The 14,430-nt window shown below is 44.9% G+C and overlaps 1 protein-coding gene across 7 annotated transcripts in view; it reads right to left on the bottom strand.

The window, feature by feature from the left end:
• The window catches only part of LOC308303843 (ubiquitin carboxyl-terminal hydrolase 54-like), a 122,300-nt gene that overhangs the window by 39,355 nt on the left and 68,515 nt on the right, over positions 1-14,430 (bottom strand). For all 7 annotated transcript variants that reach the window (XR_013963024.1, XR_013963025.1, XR_013963026.1 and 4 more), the window contains exons 8-12: positions 14,049-14,198; positions 10,791-10,974; positions 9,139-9,351; positions 3,285-3,480; positions 963-1,173 (exon numbers count right to left, since the gene is read on the bottom strand). Coding sequence is in view for 4 of the 7 variants with exons in the window: in XM_080748337.1 (XP_080604463.1) it covers positions 963-1,173; positions 3,285-3,480; positions 9,139-9,351; positions 10,791-10,974; positions 14,049-14,198 (954 nt within the window). In the remaining 3 variants the exon portion in view is untranslated. The remainder of the gene's footprint in view (positions 1-962; positions 1,174-3,284; positions 3,481-9,138; positions 9,352-10,790; positions 10,975-14,048; positions 14,199-14,430) is intronic.

The raw sequence follows: 14,430 nt of genomic DNA, 5'->3' as shown, positions 1-14,430 counted from the left end.
CCATTATTATTTCCAGGTCAGTTTTACCAATAGAGGGTTTAAATCGTACCGGATATGCAGCTCGGCAAATAAAAGGTGAATTGATCCCAGTGAATGACGATTAATTAAATCTCCGTGATACGATTCATCACGATAAACGATAATAGCGATTATCGTCCCATCCCTAATGACACGACAGCTAGTGAGGTGGCACAGCTAACCTATAGTTCTTTTTGTGATAGAAGTGCCAAATTTGGCAGAGGAGTATGGTGGACAAATATTAATATCCAGTCAGGGTGAAGTCAACCATTTATTGAAGATTTCAGCAACAGAGAAACAACATACAGAATTCTGGCCTGCCGGCCAGAGCTTGCACCCTAGGGGGCAGAAGCCTCCTGAAGTGTCATATGGGACACCTCTTAGTATACACCAAGATGCTATCCCTAGAAGGAGATACACATGAACATGCTATACTAAGTACCATACAGAAGTTTGCAATGACCATGTTTAGCATCACTTAGTACAGGTTTTATGCTGACACAGAGTAGAAGTACAAGTCACAGTCCATGGATGTCAGCTGTTGGATTGACAGCTGCAGGCAGATCTAAATGAGTACTTTGGCTTGTGAGATTCTCCTTAGACTATAAGTTCTACAAAGTTGAATATAAGTATGATACATAGTGTACACATTTGACAGTCTATAAATATTTCTACCACAGGAGTTGATCGATATATTGGGAACAAAACTGGATATGGGGGCATCTGAAATTCTCATCCTGGTGAATGCTAACCTGGTGAAATGCTAACCAGCGGACGCTGGTGAATGCTAACCTGGTGAATGCTGCTATGTCTAAACCTAACCCTAACCTTAGTAAAACTATGCCTAAACCTAACCCTAAAACTTAACCCTAACCCTTAGTCGAACTAATGGGACGTCGAAAAATATCGAGATTTTGCGGTCAAAACCAACCCTGGCCTTATACCTGCTGCTGCTGGGGTGCAGGGGGCTGTGAGGAGGAGGGGGAGGCTTGCGGCCCGGGGCTCCGGTGGTCCTGGGGCTCCTGCGGTGGGACAGAGGGCCCCGGGATGGTGCCGTAGCCGGGAGGGGGGCCCCTCTGGCGGGTGAAGATGCTGTCGATGTTCAGAGCCTCTCGCCGGGGCCTCCAGGCAGGCCTATAGCGCCCCCCGGAGGAGCTGGAGGTGGAGAGACAGAGGCTGAGACTTTAAGCAATCGACGGCTACGGCAGACGAGAACCGGAAATGATCAGCGCTCGATAGATAAACCTAGCTGCCGTCGCCGCCGTCTCTACAACGCCAGAAGCTCCCTTTCCACGTAGTGGCTACAACGTCTGCTGCGTAGACATGTCGCCATGGGAACCAAAGAGTTCAGTAAAAGGGGTGGGACCCCGTCGCCGATGGCTGTTTGCTTAACGATTTTGACTGCTACCACGATTGCGTCATAGCAGCCGTACTCCGGCTGGCGTTGCCGTCCTGAAAATTGCAGAGCTTAAAGTTATACCATGTAACTTTTTTTATAAAACAAATCTTAAAATTGTCCTAACTGTTAAATCGCTAAAGTTTTAGAACCCCCACTCCGTTAATTTCAGCTTCTAAAGCCTTCTCTTTATATGTTTTCTATGAGCAGTGAGGGGGGGAGAATTTCGCAGCAAAATGACGTCATCTGCATCATCTGTATACGTTGTGTGGCCAATCATATCGCGGATCATAAACACATGGTACACTACCGGCCAATCACAGGCGTATCTGCAGTATCTTCAGGAAGTAGCTTCCCTCAGCTACAGTGTTTACCATGGTGAAGGATTCTTAACCTCTTAATCCCCAAATCCTGGCCAGAAAATTACGTTCTACCATGGTTCTACCCCTCCACGGATTCGTATCGTCGCGGTGGTTTGCGGCGCTGATCCAGTGGTCCGCGGCGGTGGTCCGCGATGACTCCGGGCGAAAAACGGACGAAAAAAGCAATACCGCGACTGACCACTAGTTTAGCAGCTTTAAACTGCCTAATATGTTGCATACTGTAGGGAAACATTATCAGTCCTTAATACTTTGTCTGCCAGAGTTAAAGGGGCCACACCATGCTTTTCAAAATATATATTTTATATAAATATTGGTCAATAATACGGTTAATAATAATTTGTGAGAAATTTATGCATCGGCCTGATCCGCCCACGGATTGTCTCAATCCGTGGGCGGGGGGGATTTATTATGTTGCCCATAATGAATGCGCTGTATGTGTGACGTAGTGTTAATTTAGTTGACTATTAGTCAGAGATCAGATATGTTCGGCACACAGCAAAGTATAAATCAGGCATTATGCTCTCTCTCTTGCCACACGTGTCAGACTGGAAGGTGTGTGTGTGTGTGTGTGTGTGTGTGTGTGTGTGTGTGTGTGTGTGTGTGTGTGTGTGTGTGTGTGCGTGTGTGCGTGTGTGTGTGTGTGTGTGTGTGTGTGTGTGTGTGTGTGTGTGTGTGTGTGTGTGTGTGTGTGAGAGAGCTAGGACTAAGTGGCTAATGATGCCACACGCCTGCGTTAACATTGCAGACTTATGAATTATTAGTGCCGGGGGCAGATGATGGCTCTATTATTCTGGGCCAGGGGCTCTCCAGTGGTTTCACACCGCGCCCGCATTCTACCGTCAACACCCTCTACACTGTACTGTATATTAAATAACACAACATTCCTCTTTTACAGCAAAGTCCTTATGTAACAGCATATTACGGTAGTCTGAGCGTTTCGGGCAAAAACCGTGCACTTTACAATAAAAGCATGCCATTTTCCACACCTACCATATGGAACATTTTTGGCTATAGGGACATCGCAGATTTGTCTTGGGAAACTTGTGGGAGCCAATCAAAGCTGGGCTCTCATAAACTTTACAATACAGTAAAATAAAACAAAAAATAAATAATGCTTTAAGTAGCATGTGAGGGGTCAAACTAGGGTTTTTTTCAGGATTCTGAATTCAATGCAAGCAAAAGTGTTTTGCACGAAAAACATTCCTCTCTAAAAAACGGCCCAAACAAAACTCTGAAAAGTAACGACTCATCACTAAACCATAGTTTTATGGGGACCGTTTTTAGCCCAAGGAATGTTTTTCGTGCAAAACAAATGCTTGCATTGGATTCAGAATCACGAAAAAACCCTACTACCCCAGACTATATTGAGAGTGTAAGCCATTTACCATGACAGGGAGTGGGTTGTTGGCTGATTTACCACTGTTTCAGGGTTGTGGCACGAGGCGAAGCCGAGTGCCATACAACCCACAACCCTCGAATGCACCCACCTGGACTTGCTCTCGCTGCTGGTGCTCTCGTCCTCCCAGTGGGGGGTGCCGGCCCCGCTCCCCTCGCAGCCCCCCACCCCGGAGGAGGAGGAAGAGGAGGTGAGGGGCCGGCGCGACGACAGCAGGAACACCGCCGTCTCCCCCTGCAGGGGAGGGGAGGGAGCGCGGGGCAGAGGGGGGCCCTCCACCGCGGAGTCTGAGAGAGAGAGAGAGAGAGGGAGAGAGAGAGAGAGAGAGAGAGAGAGAGAGAGAGAGAGAGAGAGAGGAGGAGTAAGTAAGTAAGTAAGTACGTTTTTATTTTTATAAAGCACCTTTCACAACAATGTTGTCCTAAAAACCCCAGGACAAAAACCCACTCGTCCTAGACAATTTGCCCTCCTGGCCCCCAAACTGTGGAATAAACTCCCTGTCGCTCTTAGAACAACAGACTCACTCCCTAGCTTCCAACTTGGACTGAAGATTCACCTCTTCAGACTCCACCTACACCCATAGCAATACTGTACATACATGAAGATAGATAGCATTTTCTGGTTTTAGAAAAGTTTTTTACTGATTGGGTGCGTGGTCTACCTATGTTATTGTTTTTCTAGATTGATATTCATATGCCTTGTTATATTGTTGTTGATGTACTGACATATTAGCTTGCTTATTATATTGATGTACACCTGCTTGTTGTAAGTCGCTTTGGATTAAAAGTGTCTGCTAAATGCCTAAATTGTATATTGTAAATGTTACAAGGTGCTGTACAGTGGACAGAAATAAAAACAATCAGTTATAACAAGATAAACAGGGCCCATAAGGCATGATCGCAATAACACAACAAATCAAATCAAATCAAATCAAATTTTATTTATATAGCACGTTTACAAACAGTCGAGCTGAACCAAAGTGCTGTACAGGTAAAACAAAAACAATGCAAGCAGAAAAATAAACAGTTTAAAGCAACAAACAGCAAAGCAAGGGAAACAACAGCAGGAAGCTAATAGAAAGAATATCTATACAACAAGAGGTAAAGCAGAACATTGACCTGGTCAGGTAAAAACTTTATAAAATAAAATGCATATGAAACAAATGTGTTTTTAACAAGTTCTTAAAAACAGTCAACCGTTGACTCAGCATATTTTTTTATCACCGATGGAACGTAGGAGCGACCACTGCAAAGGCCCGTTGCCCTTGGTTTTACGTTTGGAAGCGGGAGGGAGCCTTTGTTAGAGGAACGGAGAGATCTCACATTTGGTTTTGCGCGCAGTAATTCAGAGATATACAGTGGAGAAAGACAGAGAGAGACAGAGAGAGAGAGTGAGAGAGGTGGGGGTGGAGAGATAGAGGGAGAGATGAAGAAATGGAGAGAGAGGAGCAAAATGTAGGAACGATACACAGAGAGAGCGAGAGAAAGAGGCAGAGAGAGAGAGAGAGAGAAACAAACAGAAACAAAGTAAGTGTAATAAACTTTAATGTGTCCTACAGGGGGCCGTTATGCAGGCAGCAGCAGTGCAGATAAATATATTAAGAACATTCCACTAACGAGCAAACACACAACGACCCAACGAGTCCTGCGGTAACGAAGCACAAGCAAACAAACAAACAACAGCAACGCTACTGTATGTGGGCGCTGACCTCACTCTGCTAAACCACTGGTTCTCAACCTGTAGGTCGGGACCCCCAGAGCGGTCCCCACATTATTTTGGGGGGTCCCCAGATGACTAACTTAAAGAAGTAGTTCACCCCCAAAATTACTTTTTTTCTATTGATTACTCTTGCCATGGAGACTTGAGTTAAAAAAAAAAAAAAAAAAAAATATGTATTTGTCGCATTCCTAAGACAAGAAATTGATTATAGTAAATTGACCCCCATTGATTCCGGATGGGGACCCAAATGCATTTGGGTCCCCATCCGGAATCAATGGGCGTAAATTTAGTATAATCAATTTTTTGTCTTAGGAATGTGACAAATACAAAAAAATATTATTGAACTCAAGTCTCCATGGCGAGAGTAATCAATAGGAAAAAAAAATAGGGGGGTGAACTACTCCTTTAATGTGCAACATTGTTTTCTCACTCAACAGTAAACAAACCAACATAAAGTTTAAGTATATAGATGGTATCTGCACATTTCTAAAGTGACAATTTAAGATCTTTTTAATACCTCTAAAATGAAACATTTTACATTGGCCAAATTGTCAAATATTAGAGGCAGAAATAATGAGAAATTGTGAAAATAGCCATTCTACATGCTCTTCCATTTTCACAATAGAACTAACCGTCCGTGTTATACAGAATCTAAAGCCTCAACTCTTAGTGCTCGTCAGGATGGGGTGGGGGGGAGAGGTGTTCTCAAAAGGTTGAGAACAACTGAAAGATCTACTAAACGTTTCCCAGTCTCAAACCAAACACAACCACAGCCTCAGATCCACTACGCAGCGCCGCTAGCTCTTCACAGCGTGGTTTGGCCACACTTGTATTTAAATCTTTTATTTGAAACACTTGTATTAAAAATAAAATGTTCTCCAGCTAATTCATGTTCTGGTGAATCTAATCGTGAGTTAATCTGACTGAACCGAAATAGACGATTTACAAGCACACGACCGACATATTTCCGACACGCGAACAGCGGCTTTGGACAGAGCATCAATTATATTGGTGCATTAGACTTGAACTGAGAGGTCTAAACTTCCCAGCCTTTAAATCTAGTTTGAGCCCTCAGTCGTTGACTCAGCGATAAATCAAGACACTGTTCTCCTGGAATGTTGTCCTTGACATTAAAATGAATATTGTTGCTGCCGGGTGAAAACCTCATTGTGTCCAAAACACTTCCTCTTTCTTTATTTTTTGAAACATTTCAAAACAGTGAACTTGCACATCTGCTATTTTCACAACTTTTTGCGTGACACCATATATATATATATATATATATATATATTGTTGTCGGGTGGAAACCTTGTATGTCCAAAACCATTTGTTTCGTATTTATCATTTAAAAAAAATGATTTAAATAATGACAATAGCTGATCTACAAGCACACAGCGCCTCGCGGTGTGAGGCATTGTGTGCCTGTAGATCAGCTATTTTCACTAGTTTTGTGTGACAGTCTTGTATGATGAAGCAGGGTTCTAATTTACAAAAAAAAAGAAAAAAGAACACATTTGAAACGATATACTAGTAACACTCCCTAAACTCCCCTACACAAACTTTAGAAGGCGATGGTAGCCAATCAGGAGGGAATATGGGAAATGGGACAGATCCATGTTGATGACATGACTGTAGAGATACTGTGTACCGCTTTGCGTGATCTTAGGGCAAAATCTGTAGGAACTAGGAACAGTGTCCAAAAATGTGTTTTGCAAGAATCGGCCACATGGTGGCACTAGAAGAGGGCCATGTGAGAAATGAGGAGGTGGAGGTTGTGGTTTGGCAGTCAAGGAGTGTGTGCGCAAAGTTTGGCATGGTGGAGATATGATATGAGTAAGGCAAAAGTGTGACGTGACGGACAAACGGACGGACAGCCGGTGGAGCTTTATAACCAGTAAGACTCCCTAATCGGGAGATAAGCGACCGTTGGTCGCTTATCTCCACAAATAGGCCAAAAGTTTGTTTTACCAATTATCAAGACATACGGGCAGTTGACAGTTTGCCATGGTACTCATTGAAGTTGAATCTCCATATATGGAGATAACCTACGCATCACACTAAATCTGACCTCACCAGCCCATATTTGGGCATGAGCAACTTATGTCTCCATATATGGAGATATGATGACATCACACAGTCCTCAGCCGATGATGTGGCGTGATGTCATACAATACACAAACGAGCCCTACAGTATAAAGGGGCAATTCTTGCCAGGAAAGAAGCATTTCTTCGACTCAGACCTTATCGCCAGGGTTGGCTTATAGCAGCTGTCGGTAGGACCATATATGGATTCTGTTAGTGTGGATCTCCTAACAGGGCATCATCTGGGATACCATCCCTTTTATGCCCATATATGGAGATCCCTAACAGAATCCCTTTTATGCCCATACATGGAGATCCCTAACAGCATCCCTTTTATGCCCATATATGGAGATCACTAACAGCTAACAGAATCCCTTTTATGCCCATATATGGAGATCCCTAACAGAATCCCTTTTATGCCCATATATGGAGATCCCTAACAGAATCCCTTTTATGCCCATATATGGAGATCCCTAACAGAATCCCTTTTATGCCCATATATGGAGATCCCTAACAGAATCCCTTGTATGCCCATATATGGAGATCCCTAACAGAGAATCCCTTTTATGCCCATATATGGAGATCCCTAACAGAATCCCTTGTATGCCCATATATGGAGATCCCTAACAGAATCCCTTTTATGCCCATATATGGAGATCCCTAACAGAATCCCTTTTATGCCCATATATTATGGAGAAATCCCTGCTCTGAGTATCTGACATCAGTGTGATGTCACCTGTTTATGCCCATATATGGAGATCCCTGCTCTGCGTATCTGGTTGCTATGGTAAACAGTTGGTTGCTAGGGTAAAAAGACATGGTTGCTATGGTAAACAGTTGGTTGCTAGGGTAAACAGTTGGTTGCTAGGGTAAAACCATGGTTGCTAAGGTGGTTGCTAACGTACACTAACAAACCAGCAACAACAGACTGTTGCCACAGCAACGTACACAAAGGTTTGTGTACACATGTGGTGTGATGTCATACTGATGCGGAGATATGAGCAGGGCAAAGGTGTGACGTGTGACGTGTGACGGACGGACGGCCGGTGGAGGTTTTCATAGTAAACTGCTCCCTAACGGTCGCAATAAAAACATGAAGAAGTTTAATTTTGACCAGGCGAGGTTTCCGGCCCGACAGACAGACAGACAGATGCATAAAAGGATTTCGCTCGCTGCAGTTTCCCTTAGCTCTCCTGTTTCTGCAGCGTGTCTGACTGTCTGTGAGAGATGCCAGAGTCTGTCAGAATGACTGGCTCAGACTGGCCAGCTGAGAGCAGCAGCTAAACACGCTATTTTTATACCCTCTTCCTTCCTACACACACACACACACACACACACACACACACACACACACACACACGACACACACACACACACACACACACACACACACACACACACACGTTACTTTTCTTTATTTGTTGACTCGTGCTTTCCCCTGATGCTCACTCACTCACTCACTCCCTCGTTCAGCTCGTTCGTTGTTCTCGGCGGCCCGGCTGTCATAAGATGTAATCCCTTTCTTTTCCTATCACGCACTGCGATTTATTATCGTCGTATCTTTCTTGATATCCACTCGCAAACCCCCACGGCAGCATCCATATTCCGGATCACAACGATCTACAAGCTCCTGAGCTTGTAGAGCTGGTAGATCTGGCTGTTTTTGGCGAAGAGGTTAACCCTAACCCTCTCAAAGGATTTCTTCAAAGGATTTCTTGCCCATAAGCAAAGGTTTTTTTCGTCCATGCCTTAGCTAAACGTCTTTGCCTTTTTTACTATTTTGAAAAACATTTTAAAATACTTCAAATAGCCAATCTACATAGACACTGTAGATCAGCTATTTGAAATATTTAAAATAGTAAAACATTGCAAAAAAGTTTGGGGATAGAGGCATGGACGAAAATAGAGCCCCAGGATATGCAAATTATTTTTCAAAAATAGCAGCCCATTGTTATGAGCTTGTAGATCTACTATTTTTGAAAAGCCAAAGTATAAAATGGCACAGACACTTTCCCGGGTTTAATGGGTCTAGAGGGTTTAAGCCACTAACGATCGTTGAAGTAATGAAACCCTGACTGACTGACAGATACATCTTTTGTTACACTGATGATTAACATGGTTAACCCGCCATGGCGGACCCTCACCTGTGTGTTCGCCGGTGGGTCCGTGGTGGGGCGAGGGGGTCCCTCCTCCGCCGCCGCCCTGGTGGTTGCAGACCACGGTGGTCTGGGACTCGTTGGACAGATGGCTGCCGGTGGACTGGTGGTGCGAGGAGCGAGGACCACGGGAGCCTCGGTGGCTGGAGCTGTCTGTCGAAGAGTCTGTGCGGGTGTCACTGGATATGGAGGGCTCCCGACCTGGGAGAGAGAGAGAGGGAGAGAGAGAGAGAGAGAGAGAGAGAGAGAGAGAGAGAGAGAAAGGGAAGGGGGAGGAGGGAGAGAAGGGGATGAGATAGAGAGAGAGAGAGGGGGAGAGGCAGATGTAAAGAAGAAAGGAGAGAGAAGATGTGCCAGAGAGAGGCAGAGAGAGAGAGAGAGAGTTACAAGGGGGAAGATACAAAGCGGAAAGATCAGCGAAGCCAACAGACAGACAGACAGAGACTGTTGCCTAAGCTGCCAACCTGGGGTTCCTTCATTGCATGAGAAGTGAGCAGGCCGCTTCTTATCACCTGACAGGGGGAGCTTCCGCGGTTGGACGTAGCGTGTGGAAGGAACACGTTATTCCAACCAGTTCCTTTCCCCTCCAGGATTATTGCATGTTTTTTTTTGGGTACCTACCCTAGGAGACACGGGGAGAACATGCAAACTCCACACAGAAAGGCCCTTTTGCCAACCCACCATAGGGTGAGGGCACGGAGGAGAGAACACGATCCCAGCACCCACAGCGTCCCCAGCGGGAATCGAACCCAGGACCTTCTAGCCACGAGGCAACAGCGCTACCGACTGCACCACCATGCCCCCTGGCGTCTCCCATTCTATGTCTATGGCCATGTCTATGTCCCATTTCCCATATTCCCTCCTGATTGGCTACCATTACCTTCTAAAGTTTGTGTATGCAACCTGATGGTCGCGTATCTCCCGATTAGGGAGTTTTACTGGTATGGTATAGTATAGTATAGCATAGTGTAGTGTAGTGTGAGTCCTCGCTATCGTAGCCTTGCTGCAGTGTAGTGTAGCGCACAGATATAAAAAGCTAGATACCTCCTCTGCCGCTGCAGTTCATTTGGCGCGACTGGTCAAACAGGACTGGTGGTGCAGAACTGTGCACTGCCCCCTGCAGTGAGAAAGAGGGAGTCCCGCCAGTCCAGTGCCAGTCCCGCATCTGATTGGCCTACCGAGCATCCCATTCTGTCACGCCCAAGGAAGCGTCCTTCAGAATTCAGGAAGCTTGCCAGTCCTCTTTGACCAACCCTCTCTGTCGGAGGAGGCGTCTAGCTTTATATGTCTATGGTGTAGCGTAGTGCAGTGTAGCATAGCATAGCATAGCATAGCATAGCATAGCATAGCATAGCGTAGCGTAGTGTAGTGTAACGTAGTGTAGCGTAGCATAGGGTAGTGTAAAAGCATGCGTACCAGAGTCCTTGCTGTCGTAGCCAGCCTTGCAGCAGTGTAGCGTAGCTTAGCACAGCGTAGCATAGCGTAGTGTAGCATAGCGTAGTGTAGTGTACAAGTATGCGTACCAGAGTCCTCGCTGTCGTAGCCAGCCTTGCAGCAGTGTAGCGTAGCTTAGCGTAGCGTAGTGTAGCATAGCGTAGCGTAGCGTAGCGTAGTGTAGTGTAGTGTAAAAGCATGCATACCAGAGTCCTCGCTGTCGTAGCCAGCCTTGCTGCAGTGCTGCTGGATCTCCAGCTGGGGGTTGGAGCCCGAGGGGCTGTCCTGCAGTACCACCGGCGTCCCGCGGGGGTCAGCATACAGCAGCAGCAGCGGCTGGTAGTGGCCCTTGATGCAGCGCGACACCACGTCCTTCCACTTGGGCCCGATCTGGAGGGAGGAGGGAGGGATGGAGGGAAATATTTCATTATAAGAATATAAGTAGACCTATATAAAGTCATGAATATTGGTAGTTGCTTCTGATTTTTTTAAGATTGTAGATCGGCTATTTTTGCTGTGACATAGCAACATCGACATAGAATGATGAAGTAGAGCATTAATTATGAAAAAATAAAATACAACATGGTTCTCTGGAGTGAGTGTAGAAATATAGTTGCCCACCCCTGCTCTCTCTCTGTCCACAAGCTCGTTGTGAGCTTGTAGATCTGCTACTTTTGCCGTTTTTGAATTTGAATCCTGAAAAATAACCAGTTTTGGACATGATGAGGTTTCCAATTCCAATAATACAGAGTCAATACAGATCAATGTGTAACTCAGAGAGAGTGTACTAATGTAACCAAATGGACCCTTTGGTTACATCTGCACCCTGTCTGAGTTAAATGAACACCTTTTCCTTTCTTTTTTTTTACAGAGCAGGGCCATCATTGTGCCAAACATGACCTCTAGTTTGGGAGGGTGTGTTTGATTATCGTTGCCCTGATGTCATCAGGGTGTGTTTGATTACCGTTGCCCTGATGTCATCATTATGATTATTAATGACACAGACTCATGTGACCTTCAGAGTGAAAACAGGGAGTGTGTGGAGCAACAGGGCAACGACATGTGAAACAGCAAACGACACATTTCTCTCTCCATGGACAACATACTGTACGTGTACATTACAAATGTTTTCATGTAAAAAACTCAGACAGTTGTGTCACAGTAGCCTGTCTAAACATATCGTCGTTATCGGGTGAAAACCTTGTATGTCCAAAACCATTCCTTTTGCATTTATCATTTTAAAAATGATTTAAACTAGTGGAAACAGCCGATCTACAAGCACACAACGCCTCGCACCGCGAGGCGTTGTGTGCTTGTAGATCTGCTGTTTTCACTACTTTTGTGCGATGGCCTTGTATGATGGAGCAGGGCTTTACTTTGCGAAAGAACGTACAAATTTGAAACTTGGAGATACGAGGTTTCCACCCAACAACGACGATATACTGTTAGCAGGCGGACATCCTCATGTCCGCCATCTGCACAAACTGCACTGACAGTATTATGCTTAGCCTGTCTGTATATCGCCTAGGGATGGGACCATATGAACATTTCATATCACAAGTATTGTGTCAAAAGAAATCGCGATTTACGATATTATCGCCATAATCAAAATCCATTATCCTGGGGCAGAACATTTGCCAAAAAATAGCCGATCTACAAACTCACAACGCATCGCGTTTTGCGACGCGTTGTGAGTTTGTAGATCTGCTATTTTTTGGCAAAGACATTTGATAGAGAGTGGAGAAAAAAAAGACTATCAAGTACATACAGTATATTACCTTTTGAGGGTTCAAGTGGTACCAGATATGCAGCTAGGCAAATAAAAGGTGAATTGATCCCAGTGCATGACGGAGGACGATATCACGATAAATTAAATCTCCACAATACGATTATCATGAGTGTTTTTTTCATCACGATAAACGATAATATCGCTTATCGTCCCATCATCCCTAATAACGCCCAGCCCAAAAATGACTGCAACTCTCCGAACAAAAGGGGGCACAAAGGCACAAATGTGGCACAAAGAAGTTTGAGAGCCACTGTGTTAAACAGCTTAGTTAAGATGTTGTCTCGTTGTGTGAGATAAGACGATGAAGGCGTGTGTACCTAAAACGCTCCTCACCAATAGAAACCTTTTCAGACTACAAGTGAAGAAGACAGCTCGCCAGAAGCCTTTGTTCTGCGCTCACTCCCCTTAAATTCAGACTGACACCTCCACCGTGTACCAATGACAGTTACACTGAGGCCCCGCGTGCACACACAGTGGAACCCAGTCAAACACAATTTAATGCTCAAAGTCCTGGAACGCGCCCGAGTGGCGTTAGATTTTAACCACCTAGTGCCGCGCTGCGAGCTTGTAGATCTGCTATTTTGAACATTTTTGAAAATGTGTGCAGGTCTTTGAATATCCTTGACCCGATCTTTGACCCGACTTCTAAATCCTTCCTCTAAATCAGTGGTTCTCAAACCTTTTCTTGTCAAGGACCCCCAAAATTACAGGTATTTTGCCGCGATCTCCCATCTCAAAATATTTTGTTCCAGGGACCACCCAGAAGCAAATATTTGAGTTACAAATGTTTGCTTTTATATCGTGATTAAAATCGTGATTTTTCAAAAATAGCAGATTTACAAGCTCGCAACGCAGCACTCGGTGCCGCGCTGTGAGCTTGTATATCTGCTATTTTTCAATAGTTAAAGCATTCAATAATCCTAGGCCTAAATGGCTTAATGCTTCAACTCCTACACTCCAAATGAAGGCTTCGGCGTTAGTTTATGCAGGACACAAGCCCCGCCCAGCTGTAGTCAGCTGTCAGTCAGCTTCTTTTCCCACTCCTCATTCACAGATCTGCTGGTCATTACGTCACACTGTCATACTGCAATCAGGGGTGTCACAAGGGGTAGGAAAGTGGGACTGAGTTACTAGGGCCCAAGGTGGTGGAGGGGCCTTAATTATTTAATACTTTAGCTATTGAAAAATAGCAGATATACAAGCTTGTAGATCTGCTATTTTTGAAAAGTCGCGAAAATATGTGCAAATCTTTGAATATATGTATTTTTTAAGCGAACATTTGTAACTTGAATTTGGCTTCTGGGGGGGGGTCCCTGGAACTAAATATTTGGAGATATACATACATACATACCATTTTGGGGGTCCTTCACATGAAAAGGTTTGAGCTCCACTGACATCGAAACATAGATCTTTCAAAAAACCTTAGAAGGATTTGAAATATTCAAAGATTTCCGTGATTTTTCAAAAATAGCAGATCTACAAGCTTGCAGCGCGGCACTCGGTGCCGCGCTGTGAGCTTGTATATCTGCTATTTTTCAATAGTTAAAGCACTGGGGCGAGGGCGAGGGGCCCCACAGTGAATCCTTGCACCCGGGGCCCAGAATTTGGTGCGACACCCATGACAGCAATCAAAGCTCTGGTTCAGTAGATTTCACCGTCCGGTCGGTGCTCTGACCTCTTTGACGTGGGCGTCATCAAAGTACATCCACTTGCGTATCTTGGTCTGGAAGAAGAAGGTGGAGTAGTGCTTCCCGTAGTAACACACCATGCCCACTAGGTAGAGCTCTGCCTGGCGCGCCCGCTCCTCCGTCACGCGGTAGAACAACTGGTAGAGAGACAGAGAGAGAGAGAAAGTGAGAGAGAGAGAGAGACGGCCAGAGGGGGAAGAAAATAAGTGACTCAAGAAATGAGTGATAGAGACAGAGACAGATGAGTGATAGAGACAGACAGACAGACAGACAGACAGACAGACAGACAGACAGACAGACAGTCCATTTGAAAAAACAGCAGATTTTTCGCGCAAAATTTTAAATACATTTAAAAGATTTGCCGGTATT

Source organism: Nannobrachium achirus (assembly GCF_963921795.1).
Source record: "Nannobrachium achirus genome assembly, chromosome: 18".
Taxonomy (NCBI): Eukaryota; Metazoa; Chordata; class Actinopteri; order Myctophiformes; family Myctophidae; genus Nannobrachium; species Nannobrachium achirus.
Note: the sequence above shows the minus strand (reverse complement) of the source record. Positions and strands in the feature narration are given on the sequence as shown.